The 13,797-nt window shown below is 39.0% G+C and overlaps 2 protein-coding genes across 4 annotated transcripts in view; one reads left to right on the forward strand and one right to left on the reverse strand.

Moving 5' to 3' along the window:
• Positions 1 to 5,602, forward strand: part of aadac (arylacetamide deacetylase) — a 44,050-nt gene extending 38,448 nt beyond the window's left edge. For all 3 annotated transcript variants that reach the window (XM_068316832.1, XM_068316833.1, XM_068316834.1), the window contains one exon: positions 3,422 to 5,602. In XM_068316832.1, the coding sequence (XP_068172933.1) occupies positions 3,422 to 4,045 (624 nt within the window). In that variant the 3' untranslated portion in view covers positions 4,046 to 5,602. The remainder of the gene's footprint in view (positions 1 to 3,421) is intronic.
• Positions 5,603 to 7,203: 1,601 nt separating this feature from the next.
• Positions 7,204 to 8,183, reverse strand: LOC137597157 (succinate receptor 1-like). Its single transcript, XM_068318126.1, has one exon. The coding sequence runs from the start codon at positions 8,156 to 8,158 to the stop codon at positions 7,226 to 7,228; it is 933 nt and encodes a 310-aa protein (XP_068174227.1). The 5' UTR covers positions 8,159 to 8,183; the 3' UTR covers positions 7,204 to 7,225.
• Positions 8,184 to 13,797: the final 5,614 nt, after the last annotated feature.

Below are 13,797 nucleotides of genomic sequence, written 5' to 3' on the forward strand. Positions count from 1 at the left end.
CTCTTTATTTGTCTTATTATGAGTTGTCTTATAACAACTAAAACGAGCAATGGAGCAATATCCTCACAATCCTTTGCGTAATCCTAGAAAATGTTCTTAAAACATGGACAAGAGTTTTGCTTTCAGTAAATTTACATTACACAAGTTATATAGAAAGGAGAAGAAGAAAGTCCACTTTATTATCCCCAACAGGGAAATTTCTTTTACACTCAGCTACACATATTTGTATTAGATACAATGTTGTGTACATGCCCCTGAAGCACAACCACAACACACAAGGGGCCTGTAGGCTTGCAATTCGTACACACAACAAACAGTACATGGGGAGGCAGAGTGACAGGCAGTGACTTTGGGGTGCACTCAATTTGAGCAGCTTGCAAGGAGCATGACGCCATGCTCAAGGGCGCCTTGGCAGTGGTTGGTAGGTGAGCTGACACCTCCCACTCTCAGCCCACACTCCAGGAGGCTGGACGGTAGTGGGAAATCGAATTGCCGACTTCTGATCATAGGGCACCTGCTCAACCGCTGAGGAAGAAAGTTTGGGGACTACTGATAGACAGAATAGGCTTGATTGTGAAGGTAGAATTTGTTGGAAGTCTTCTTTTAAGGACTGCTCAGTAAAGTAACACCTATAGTCAGCAGATGGGATCTGAGGAAGAACAGTCCTGTGATTATAGCATTCATTGAAGTTTTTCATGACTCAGCTTGGTGCTTAAAGCTAAATTTTGCTATAAGCTAGTAGCACAGAAAGACAAATGGAATTAATAACAACATTACCTAACTTACATTTGATTTTTTCAAAGTTAAAAAAAAGTGGAGCAGGTAACCTGGACAATTACCAGACCGTGTTATTGTTGTGGTAACAATATTTGTGCACTCAGAGTTCAAGTATGTGCTCTTTCTCAGATTCTCAGTATTTCTCAGATTTTACTGTTTGTATCAAATTATCTCATATTACCATTGATATCCAAAGTGATAATATAAGAAACATTGTATTGCATTTGGTTTTAAATGAGGCATGGTGGTACAGTGGAGTAGGATTTCAGCTCATAAGAGTCATAGAGCTCAGCAGTGTAATAAACAACAGATACCTGAGGGGTTAAGTGAGAGCACAAACCCTTTCCAAGAGAAGTGAAGCGCTTCTAATATAATCTCTGAGGAATTTAATTTTTTTAGCAGTTTAGATTTAAGTTAAGTAAGTGGATTAATTCCATGATGCTATTCCCCCTAGTTTCAGTAGTTTCATGCACAGTACAGGAACTTGTTGCAGACAAATATTTGCATTCATAACAGTTTTGTGAGCAAGGATGTTTACGTGTGCAATTCCAGCTAGTCTCACACTGATGGGTTAGTCCAGGTAATTGGACTCGACAGTGTGGTACACATTCAACTCTTTAACAAAAAAACTTCATTCAATACGGGATTAAAATGAAGAAAAGCACCATTCCTTAGCCAAACAGGTGGGTGAAGCTGAAACCTGTATTTTGCTGTCCAGTACAATATTCTGGAACAACATCATCAGGAACGAGGAGTCAGATATCAGTTTGGTGCATTGAAATTTGTGTGCAATTTCACAATAGCGACCCCATGATGATCCACTCTAATTGGATGTGGATGTCTCCCAAAAAGTTGCTGCATACCTTTTCTCCTCATTTTTCAAAGGCAGTCACCCTAGGAGATGTGAGGCAGGTAGATACCCCACAGAACTCTATTTCATCAGATTATCCCCTTTTTTTTAGACACTCATATCTGAATCCATCTATTGTTTCTATTTTTATTTACATTTATATCTTGTTTTAAGTCATATTTGCTGACTTTCAGCTAGTTAGTCATCATTACAGTGTGGGGGTTATGCATCCAGAATCCAAGTTCATATGGCTGTCAAGCTGTTACAAGCGAAGAGAATAAATGTCAGATGAAGTGACAAGCAGCCACTCTGGTGGTGTTTTTAGGCCCTCCAATCATCTCTTACAAAACTGTAATGAGCCTCTGTTGGTCAAATAGAGACCAAGATCCTGTTGCTCTCCTCTTGTCTAAGTTCTGTTGTGCTTGGTCCAAATCTGCATACCTATATTAGTGCACTCACATGGAGTGTTCTATATATGACAGAGAGGATTGATTTGGTATTGCTCTAAATAACTCCTGATTTCCATTTCATGGAAAATAAAGAATTCCTTAAATTCTCCCTGTGACAAACCCATGTGCTCAGAAGAAGAAGAAGACACTTTATTAATCCCACATGGTGAAAGTTTATTTCTAAAAAGAATGAAGACGGGACTATCAACAAAAACGGAGTGATTCTGCGCTGCCAATCTGCGCTGTAGACGCCTCCGTCAGTCTGCCCCAGGGCAGCTGTGGCTACACACGTAGTTACCATCATCAAGTATGAATGAGGAGTGAATGAATAATGGATCCGATGTAAAGCGTCTTTGAGTGTCCAGAAAAGCGCTATATAAATCGAATCCATTATTATTATTGTTATAATAATAATAATAATAATAATAATTATTACTATTATTATTATTATTATTATTATTATTATTATTTGTACCTTTTGTAAAAGAGAATCACCGAAGCAGCTCCAGCCTAACATCATTTAAATGCAAAACATGTCAAGGACACAGAGTTGAAGGTTAGCTTTTAAAGGAAAAGCATGTTGGCATCTTGCTATTTAGTTGCCTTATTTAGAGGCATGTTATACTATTCATTTTGAATTGCTGTATTGAGTCAGCTTTAGTATTCATTTTGATTGCGAGTCTGCTTATGTGCCTATGTGAGACTCAGCCTTATTTTATTTCTGAATTGTATTTATCTTATTTAACTGTATTCGTATTGGATTTTTGAGAAGTACACCTGGGCTAATTGGTTTGCTGATGTGCTTGGCCTTTTTTCTTTTGAATTTCAATTATAAAGCACGGTTAACCAATAACAATGTGGATTTCAAATCTTCTCTTCTTGGTGTATTCTATTGATTAGTCGTGCACTACAATTTTGAAATATCCTAGAATTAAAATCCTTTATTTGATTAATTAATTGCAAATCCTGTAATTAATTAGATTATTTTTTTAATCGCCTGACAGCACTAATTATATATATATATATATATATATATATATATATATATATATATATATATATATATATATATATATATATATATATATATGTGTGTGTGTGTGTGTGTGTGTGTGTGTGTGTGTGTGTGTATATATATATATATATATATATATATATATATATATACACACAAACACACACACATACAGTATATATATTGCATGCTTATACATCCGTGTTTTTGTTTGTTTCAGGGGCCTGTGCACATATTGCAGAGTCATCAAAAGTTTTATGTTCACATTTAATCTACTTGAAAGTATTTATTCAAATTTCTTTGAACTGTTCTCTTTACCCCTGTGCACAGTTACAAAAAGAGCCTGGACTGCAGGTCAAGTTGAAGGCCCAAGCATTGCTCTACCCTGTGACGCAAGCTTTGGACCTCAACACTCCTTCCTATCAACAAAATCAGGACATGCCAATTCTGACCCGCACCCTCATGGTGCGTTTCTGGAGTGAGTACTTCACCAGCGACAAGGCTCTTTTCAGAGCCATGATGACCAACACCCACAACAGCCCCGAAACCTCCAGCCTGCTGAAATTTGTCAACTGGAGCACCTTCTTGCCAGAAGCGTACCACAGGAAATACAACTACAGCGCTCCTGCTATAGATGGAGTTAAAGGGGGGGCAGCCTTGAAAAACAGACTATCTCGATCGTTTACCGACCCGAGGGCATCGCCTCTGCTGGTTCCGGACTCGGCCTTACGCTCACTGCCTAAAGCCTACGTTTTGACTTGCGAGTATGATGTTCTCCGAGATGACGGGCTAATGTATGTCACACGGCTACGTGCTGCAGGTGTGGAGGTGACGCATGAACACTACGACACTGGGTTTCATGGAGCGCTGATGTTCAACACATGGCCAACCGAATTCCTGATTGCACGTCGAATGACCGACAATTATATAGAATGGCTCAAACAAAACTTGTAAAAACCTCTTTATTGTTCATGTCCATTCCAGTTGTGCAGGTAGTGGTGTTAGTGGTGGTGGAAATGGTGGTGGTTGGGGGTTAGTACACCCTGGATGATTAAGACAAAATTTTCAAAGAATTGTTGATGCTTCTTCTCATACAGTGACTTCGTAGCTGAGCATGTGTCACAGTTTGGTGCCGCAGTAAGTGAGTCTTTACAGTCTATCAAATGCAAATACTATTCACACGTCACTGTTTTTGTTTGGACCTTCCGCCTGGGTCAGGATCAATGATATAATAAATATAAATAAGTACTATAATAATTAGCTAATGCACGTAAATCAAATCTAAACTGTCCAAATTAGCATTTTTCATTTCCAGGCTAAGTATAGGCAAAGCAGGAACGGGTTGATATTAATCTAGTTTAGCACAAAGGTAACATTCATTTTAACTGACAATGACAGTGAGATTGTTTTTGATGAATCCAGGATGCTGCCTGGTTTGTCAAACGACACTGTTTAACAATGTGCATAACTTCACAGATTCTTCACAGCATTGGTATGCACATACTGTATCTTGTGATTGAGCTTAGCTGGATGTGATGTTGCAATATGTCAAACTGAGTAGTGATATCCAAAACGGGTTTGGCAACCTTTTATCTGCAGCCTTAAACTTACAGCACACCACATATTTCCTCAGGCAAGTGTTCCAGGAAAATGAGACAAGGGTGGTGTTAAACCATCCGTTGTTTGATTTTATCATAGTGTGAGTAAAAGCCTCCGGGCTGATGCCCCAAACAGTGCAATCATTTGGTAATAACAATATTACTTAAGACGGTAGTAAATCTCACCATACCAGCAACAAATAAGCTAGTATAGTTCCTAAGAGACCGCCTTTTTACATATGAAAATACAAGTTAGCAAAGATAAAGGCTGCTTTTGATGTTAAAAAATGAAGTTTTAGTGGTATTGATAGGGGGTACCACAACTGTAATCGGTGATTCTCACTGATTGTATTTTTTTTCCAGTCAACTTTTATTCCCTGGACTTGCAATTTTATCCCTTAAGGCCCAGCAATTGTCTGATGTTGATTGTGTGTGTGCGTGCGTGTGTGTGTGCACGTGTGTGTGCGTGTGTATGGATGCCTGACATCACCCTGTGAATTATCTGCACACGGAACAGCTACCTGAAAATATAACGGAGGTATGAGGTGAACAAAAAAAAAACAAACCCTCTGCTGTCTAATAACTATTTGTTCTTCATGATTTGTTTTTCAAAGTGATGTGAATGATGAAAATATGAGTACCAAAGTCTCAACTTATAGGATGTCATGTCTATTTTTTTTTTAACGTCACAGTTTTTTGTCATTATCAAAAATACAGGTATACATAATTGCATAATGTCAAATTCTTGTCAAGTGACAGCTTTACAATTGTTTTTGGTTATTTAAGCATTGCTCCATCCTCAAGTGTGAACATGACTACTTCTATATGTCTTTTGAAATTCTTACTTATGATTCCCTTTTTTTTGTCATTTGAATTTTATTTATCAATAAACTGATTGACCTTTAACCAATAATCTGTTGTGCTTGTTTGTGTCTCTATGATCAAGTATAGACATTCAAGAGTGGGTATGGATGTAACATAGAGCATGGGGGGAAGAGGGATACTCTTGTTTTACTCGGATGCACTTTCTGTTGCTGAAACTGTTGCATTAAGATCGGTTCGGGATTCATATTCTAAAACGCGACAGCGTTGTTGATCTGCACACATGTGTCAGCAGATTAATCCTAAAAGTCCACCACAAATTTAGTCTCAGATAATGGAAAAAAAAGAAGCTGTTATTTGTCCTCAGGATAACAAAGACAATGAATGTGTGAGTGCAAACAAACTGTTTCCGTACATAAAAAGGATTGTTCAAATAGGTCAGCCTCAGCTACCAGCACACAATAAACAAAAGACACCGTGCCTCTTAGGTGTATTGTGAACTCTGTTCTGCAATATACTGCCATGTTCTCCTGTGTGCTTCCTTGTGTGCATGCACTTATATTGTATATGAACCTGTTTATCCCGTTGTAGATTAAGTAGTGGTTCTCAGAATCTAATAACAGCAACGTGAAATGGATTAAGGCAGATGATTCTTTGAAACTATTACTGTATCATGGTTTTGCACGGATTATACATACAGTAGAGAATGTGGTCTTACTGTGCTCACATGCAAGAATGTGGCTAAGCATGAATAAGCATGCCCACATTGGCCCTGAAAATATGTGCTTGGTGATTTTCTGTCAGGTGTGGTGCAACTTTACACTGCTTGAGAGCAGTCATGCCATTTGTACTGCCAGATTGTGAAATATTTTAAGGCAAAACTATATTAGTTATATTTCCACTCTTCATGAGGAGTTGAGCCGATTCAATTAGACAACTCACTGTCTTTCACTTGTAGATTTTATCACTACAACCTTATTTCTACCTTGAATAATAAATAATTTAACATACAGCTTCATTCTTAACAAACTGGAACCCACATGTCCTCTAATGACCTTCTTGACAGATGTCCTGGATGTGTGTGTGTCCCAAATTGACTCTAGGTGTGTGCGTGCGTGTTTGTCTGTGTGTCCGTGTGGCTCTGAGCGTCCCCCGCCTCATGCCCTAAGCCAGCTGGGATAGGCTCCAGCTCCCTGTGACCCACGACAGCAGACAAAGCGGTCAGGAAATTAAAATGAATGAATAAATATAGTTTGAGTTTGTCCTCAAATGCACTTTTGCGTTGCCTTTTTTCCCTTGGGCTCTGTCTCAATACCAACTCTTCAACCTATTGTGATGAAACAGGATCCTAACAATCAGGACACAGCCCTATTTTCATACGAACTTCATTTCTTTGCTTAGCCCTGGAGAGATGCCAATGTCAATGAAAGGATGGATCTGGCGTTTTGTTGCTTATCATAAATGAAAGAAAGCACCTGATCCTGACTGATATGTGAGAGCTCCATGAAGTGTGTTTGATGAGAACTCATTCCATATGGAAACACCAAAGGTTACACACAGACCAGAATGAATGAAGCTTTAATGAGAAAAACACAACAAGGTACTAAAACACAACTCAAATCAATGAATACCAACAGGTACTGGCCTTTACATACCTGTATATGTACAAGTTTTTATTTTGTTAATCGCTTTATGTTTGCAATGAAAACAGGAGTCAAATTTGTTGAGTTAGTTGTATTTGTTGCTCTGTCTTTCTAACCATCTTTCTTAGCTTAGCCTGAAAGAATTCTCTAAACTTGTCACCAAAAAGAAAGTAGAACACGGGGTTGATGACACTGTGCAAAAAGGCCAAAGGTCGGGTCAAGATATAAAGTCCCTCTATGTACTTCAGTGTACACGGATGCAGTCCTTGCCACACTTGCCAAGATGCAATTCTAATATTTCTGAACAAATGGTAAGGAGTGTAGAGAACTAGAAACATGGCTGCAGCTAATGCCACAGCCCTGAGTGGCCGTTTGAAGGTAGCTGTCCTGCGCTTGAGGCACCTTTCCTGGGCACGAAGCAGATGTGCAATTCGGTAGGAGAAACTGTAAAGTCCAAGTAGAGGAAGCAAATAACCAGCCAAGGTTAGCCCCAGGCTGTAGCCTAAAGTATTGATATCTCCCTTCAGGCTTGCAAAATCCTTGCAGAACTTCCCATTTCTGCTTTTCAGATCCTGGAACATTAACACAATCATTGGAGCGACTTCCACATTGACCACTAGCCAGCTCAACGCAGTCACCATCAGAGCTGTGCGTGGCCTCAGCAGGTAGTGGTTCCGTGTTGGATATCTAACGAGTAGAAAGCGGTCCATGCTCAGCCAAACCATGAAGAGGATGGAAGAGTAAAGGTTGACATGCAGGATGTAGCGGTTGGCGATGCAAGCAAAGGGACTGGTCTCTGATTGGTTGTTTGCATAGAGGTACGCGAGGCGAGGTAGTGTGCAGAGGAAAATTAGGCCGGACACTGCCAGGTTGAAGAGGTAAATATTGCAACTCTGCCAGTGAGGTAAACAAAAGATGTAGCCAAACACAACCAGAAGGTTGCCAGGGAAACCAATGCAGAACTCGATGCCATACACAATTGGAAGGAAGTATTTTTCCAGCATGTCACCAATCTCTGTACAGTTGAGTCCCTACGAGCAATAGAGGAGTGGAGAAGACATCATAGGAAGAGAAAGCAAAGTTGGAATGGAGGTGTAAGAGATGAAGAGTTGAGTCAAACTGTCATAATGTTTCAATTCAACTATGGCCACTTTTCAGCATCACAGTCAGTCAAAAATAAGTAAGGTTTAGAGATTCACATATTCAGCCCAATATGAACACTAAATGGATTAAGGTTACTCACCATGTTGAAGTTGTTGCCTACTAGTCAGTAGTGTGAATACTGAAGAGAGTGTGATCATGTGCAGGTGTAGCGAGTGGAAACAATAAACACAGTTCTAAGGGTACTGGTGCCTCAGGTATGACACGGTTGGAAGGTCCAACCACAGTCACTGTTTATTAAATGGCTGGAATATTTTGGCTTCATTTACACACAGACTATGGAGTAAAACATCTCAGCAGACAAAATAGGTGACTTTTGGTCTCTATGGTTGTGTTGTTTCTTGTGATATCCAACTCGTAATAGGAGTTAAACTTACATTTGCTATGAAATAAGATTCACACATATGTAAAATAGCCGAGTGTGACACGAGTGGGATGAGGATCAACACCTCTAAATCCGAGGCCATGGTTCTCGACTGGAAAAGGGTGGTGTGACCTTTTCAGGTTGGTGGAGAGTCCTTGCCCCAAATGGAGGAGTTTAAGTATCTTGGGGTCTTATTCATGAGTGAGGGAAGGATGGAACGTGAGATTGACAGACAGATCGGTGCAGCTTCTGCAGTGATTCAGTCATTGTATAGGTCCGTTGTGGTGAAGAAGGAGCTGAGTCGTAAGACAAAGCTCTCGATTTACCGGTCAATCTACGTTCCTACTCTCACCTATGGTCATGAGCTTTGGGTCATGACCAAAAGGACAAGATCCCGGATACAAGCGGCTGAAATGAGTTTCCTCCATAGAGTGGCTGGGTGCACCCTTAAAGATAGGGTGAGGAGCTCGGACTAGAGCAGCTGCTCCTCCGCCTCGAGTGGAGCCAGCTGAGGTGGCTTAGGCATCTGTTCCGGATGCCTCCTGGACGCCTCCCTGGGGAGGTGTTCTGGGCATGTCCTACCGGGAGGAGACCTCGAGGTAGACCTAGGACGCGGTAGAAGGACTATGTCTCTCGGCTGGCCTGGGAACGCCTCGGGCTCCCCCCGGAGGAGCTGGAGGAGGTGTCTAGGGAGAGGGAAGTGTTAGAATAATGTATATAAGTTATCTCATATTTACTCTTTTATTTTTCCTTTATTCTTTGTATTACATCCCATGACCATACAAATGTTTATATCTGTGTGTAAGTGCCTTGCTATGTATTGAGTTCTTCTTTTTAGGGAGACAACAGCAGCAATGGGATCACTAGAGTAATAGCAGAAGGTCCTTTGAGCAGGATGTGACCTCTGAATTGCTAATAAGGAATGTCCCTGGTGTTGTCTTTTAAGGAGAGGATGCCGTAAACAGAATGACTTTATTACTCTTTTTTTGGCATCATGCCACAGGTGTTGTACTGTTGTTTCTCTGCCCCCCCATCCCTTAGAATAATAATGTAAACAGGGTATGCCCCAAGTGAATAAAGCAGAGGGTTCGGCAGAGACATTTTGAGAACGGGGCGGAGATCTGGAACTGAGCACATCTCTGTCTGTTCTCCTCGTGAGTAAAAAATACAAACTGTTGTCTTCTCCTTTTTGTGAGTGTGTTTTAAATGTTCTAGGTTGATATCTGATTTTACTTATATGATTTCTTCTAATTTTACAAATGTGTAAAATTATAGAAGTGAAAAAAAAAATGGAGTGAAAAAATTTGCCAAGTTGCTAACGTCAGAAGTTCTAATGTGGATGAAGCAGAGACATTTATTTTTATTTTTTTTCCTTGTCAAGTCAATTTTAAGACAGAACAAGACAACATTCACATCCAAATGTGTAACATTCACCTGTCTGAGGAGGAGAGAGTTTGGATCAATTAAACCACCTATGTGATCACTATTACAAGAGAGAGTGCAACACAAATCACTCTGTGGACTAGTTCTTGCTTCGTAGCATTTTAGACATAATACGATGGTGGAGAATGGAGTAGTCTGGCTGCTAACTGTGTCTCAGAGAACACCTTAACACTTCATAAAACACAGAGTACAAGAACACCTCATTCTTACCTACGTTGAATTTACATCCTTGTTAAATGTTGGTCCAAGATTCATTTGGCTGTGCGAGAAAGTAAATTAAAGCAACTGATTAGACAGTCGTCTGTAGACAAAGACTTGATGTGGTTTTAAACTCTTTCCGACTGTAAAGTGTTACCAGGCAGAGTTAAATTCAGTTTGAAAGAGTTTGTTCTTCATTTAGCCCAAACCCACGCTTGGATGTTTGTTTGTTGATACATAATAGGTACATTTTTTTGTAATACTTTAAAACTGAAGTTGCTGTTTTGATATCCTGATGAAAAACATCTGAGAAATGTGGCAGATTTAGTCTCTGCCAAAGAAGGAGTGAGGCCTTAAAGCGGTTCCAACAGCTGAATTAAAGTTTCATTCAGTCGTGTTAGCTTTAATTATCTGGGGAAAAAAAAAGAACTTCTGACTCACCCACTTCACTTTGGAGCTCACAGATATCAAAACACAACTGCAGTGTTGACTTTTAAATTTTCAAATTATGGCACAAAGAACTTTCCTGTGGTTGCAAAACACACTCTGATCTTGAGGATGATCATTCTGGTAGGGAGCCTACAGTATATTTTGGAAACAAGGCTTACAATGTTGGTCAGGCCTTGGAAAAGCACATGACCTGCTGCTGAGAAACATGTGAGATACAGTCCAAGTAGATTTTTTTCTTACTTTACTCTGCAGAGAAAGTGAGAGAGGTAAAGTAAGGAGGACATGTCCTTAAGAAACCCATTAAAGGACAAACATTGTTTCATTTGCTTATAAAACAGCGGGATGATCATTAATCTTTATCATTCCTGTGCTTCAGAGGCATATTTTTTTTACACTGGAGGCCAACAGTGGGTCAATTATAGCTTAATTTTTTTAACTGACTTTCATTACTGACTTTTTTAGTCTGATTGGTTTATGTTGTCATAAAAAATCAAGTACTCTTGATCTGATAAGTCATTAAAATAGTAGTACAAATTGCTTTACATTTGCTTGTTTATACAGTGAGAACGCCCTCTGGTGGGAAGTATCCTAACAGTAACAATGACTTCAAGGTTTTTTCAGTTTATTCATGCTCATGCTTCGTGACTTATAGTAGCCGTTATGCGACTAACCTGCACACATGGAGTGGAGGCTCATCACAGCATGGATAATTCAAACTGACTGCCCTGTGGACTCTATATTTAGCCTTGAAAATGAATGCACATGTCTTTTTGATCACATGTCAAATATTATGAGGGGCCGTCAGGGACAAAATTCAGAATAAATGCTTTCACAAACACTACTGAAATGTTATAATTATTAATTATTATTATTATTATTAATTATTAATTTTAATAACAAGTTTGAATGTATCTATCTATCTATCTATCTATCTATCTATCTATCTATCTATCTATCTATCTATCTATCTATCTATCTGTAGTACTCTTTTTTGGCATGAAACCATACTGCTGCTCACAAAACAAAAAGTTTGAACTAATAAACAGAAAAAAAGAAGAGACGATTCATTTTCATGATTCAGTTTCCTCCCGCCAATCCAGACCGCATGCTCCTGAAAATGCTCAAAAGAAGAAAATGCCCCACACATCCTATTTTGAGCTGCCTTCCTGTGTCACTGAAATGCCTTCCGTTTCTACTGACATGTCCGACACGTACACTACTGAAATGTCTGCACACGCACTACTTAAAAGTCCGCACACACACACTACTGAAATGTCCGCACAAACACCACTGAAATTGAAATGTTTGCACACACCCTACTGAAATGTCTGCACACACCCTACTGAAATGTTCTCACACACACTATTGAAATGTTCAGTAGTGTGTATGGGAACATTTCAGTTGTGTGTGTGTGAGAGCTTTTCAGTTGTGTTTGTGAGAATATAACATTTCAGTAGTTTTTGTGAAAGCATTTATTCTGAATTATGTCCCTGACAGCCCTTCATAAAATATTACAGCACGCAGTCACAATATTCTTACTTTTCTCATAGTTTCCTACAGCACGACCTTGACTACTGTCTAGTTCTGTGCAATGGCTCTGGTTACTGATAATACATCGCCCATAAGGCATGTGGATTGAAGATATCCTCACAAACTACAAGCTACAACTATCAAACAGTAAATTATTCACTAAACCAGTTTGACACTTGAAGACCCATTTTATATCCAGGAAAACAAATAATAAAAATCAACTTTGTAGAAGAAACAAAACAGAAATCTGTTTTTGAAATGTAATGGACTTCTGTCTCTTGGTGTTTCCTAATAAAGGTCACTGAGTTGCATTCAAAATTGTGCCATTTAAAGTAGATTTAAGGGTAAATTTGAATGCAATGCTCATGCTTGTGAAATTGCCCATAAAATAAATTAAATACACAAATACATTAAGGTGTATTTGTGGCTCCTAAAATAAACTAGAGTGCAAACTTTTGAAATCAAAATTCATATTAACAGGAGAACCACCGTGCATAGAAAAGGATTAATGTAATTGTGTGTAATACATCCTTGTTTTTCAGTAAGGAATTTCATAAGCCATAAATTTACAAAGAGTGCAATGTAAATTTAATCCAGCAGAGGGCAGTACCAAACCAAACGCTCAATGTACTCTACAGTCTGTGGAAAATTACACTAATTAAAAAAGCACATTAAAGTTTGATAAGATTAACTTGAAATTAGAATATATTTCAGTGGAAACTCACATTTTCAAATCATTATCGGCTAACTAGATATCAAGATAGAAAAATGGAAATGGAATGACAACCACAAATGCATAACAGCAATGGATGAAGAATACAAATATATAACAGCACACACTCCCACATGATTTTAAATTTATGTTAACATGTGAGTGAGGTCTGAATGAGTGTCTGTCTCCTGCTGGGCCATTGAGACTGAGTGTTCCCATTTGCTCCAGTCGCTTCAACTGTCCCAGTTCTGGAAAATGGCACACTTAAAGCTTTATCAGTACATCTCTACACTAATTATCAACATGGTTCACATTTGACAGCAAGTTAATTGGATCAGAACTGGGTGTAACATGTGGCTGATTTATGTTGTTGTGGTGCATATCACATGACATGAAGGAAGAGAAAGGGAGAGATTTAACAGAGAGAAAACATCTTTACATCCGGATATTTTAAGTGCAACAGAAAGTTTCTTTTTCTTTTGTCAGTCTCTTTTTTTTCCATACATCAAATTCCAATATTTTCTCACGGACTTCAGTCAGAATGTTTTTGAATAATTTAACCTGTGTAAATTTGAGCAGCAGTCAACTTGGCTCTTACAGTCAGGGTTGAAATTGAGGGCTCCACCTTCCCTCGTCCCTCTGCTGGGGTCACAGTCAGAGCCAAAACTGGTTTACAAATGTCCTTAAAATCCCCTAAACCATCTTCACTTTCCTAAAATGTGTTTGTTATTCTGTTCCAGAGAAACATGATCAGTATCTTCACATTACAACTGTGAAAACAGACA

The sequence above is a fragment of the Antennarius striatus genome, chromosome 6 (assembly GCF_040054535.1).
Source record: "Antennarius striatus isolate MH-2024 chromosome 6, ASM4005453v1, whole genome shotgun sequence".
In the NCBI taxonomy this organism is placed as follows: domain Eukaryota; kingdom Metazoa; phylum Chordata; class Actinopteri; order Lophiiformes; family Antennariidae; genus Antennarius; species Antennarius striatus.

Coding starts and splice junctions, on each gene's coding strand:
- LOC137597157 (XM_068318126.1), bottom strand. CDS start 8,158: ATGCTGGAAAAATACTTCCTTCCAATTGTGTATGGCATCGAGTTCTGC.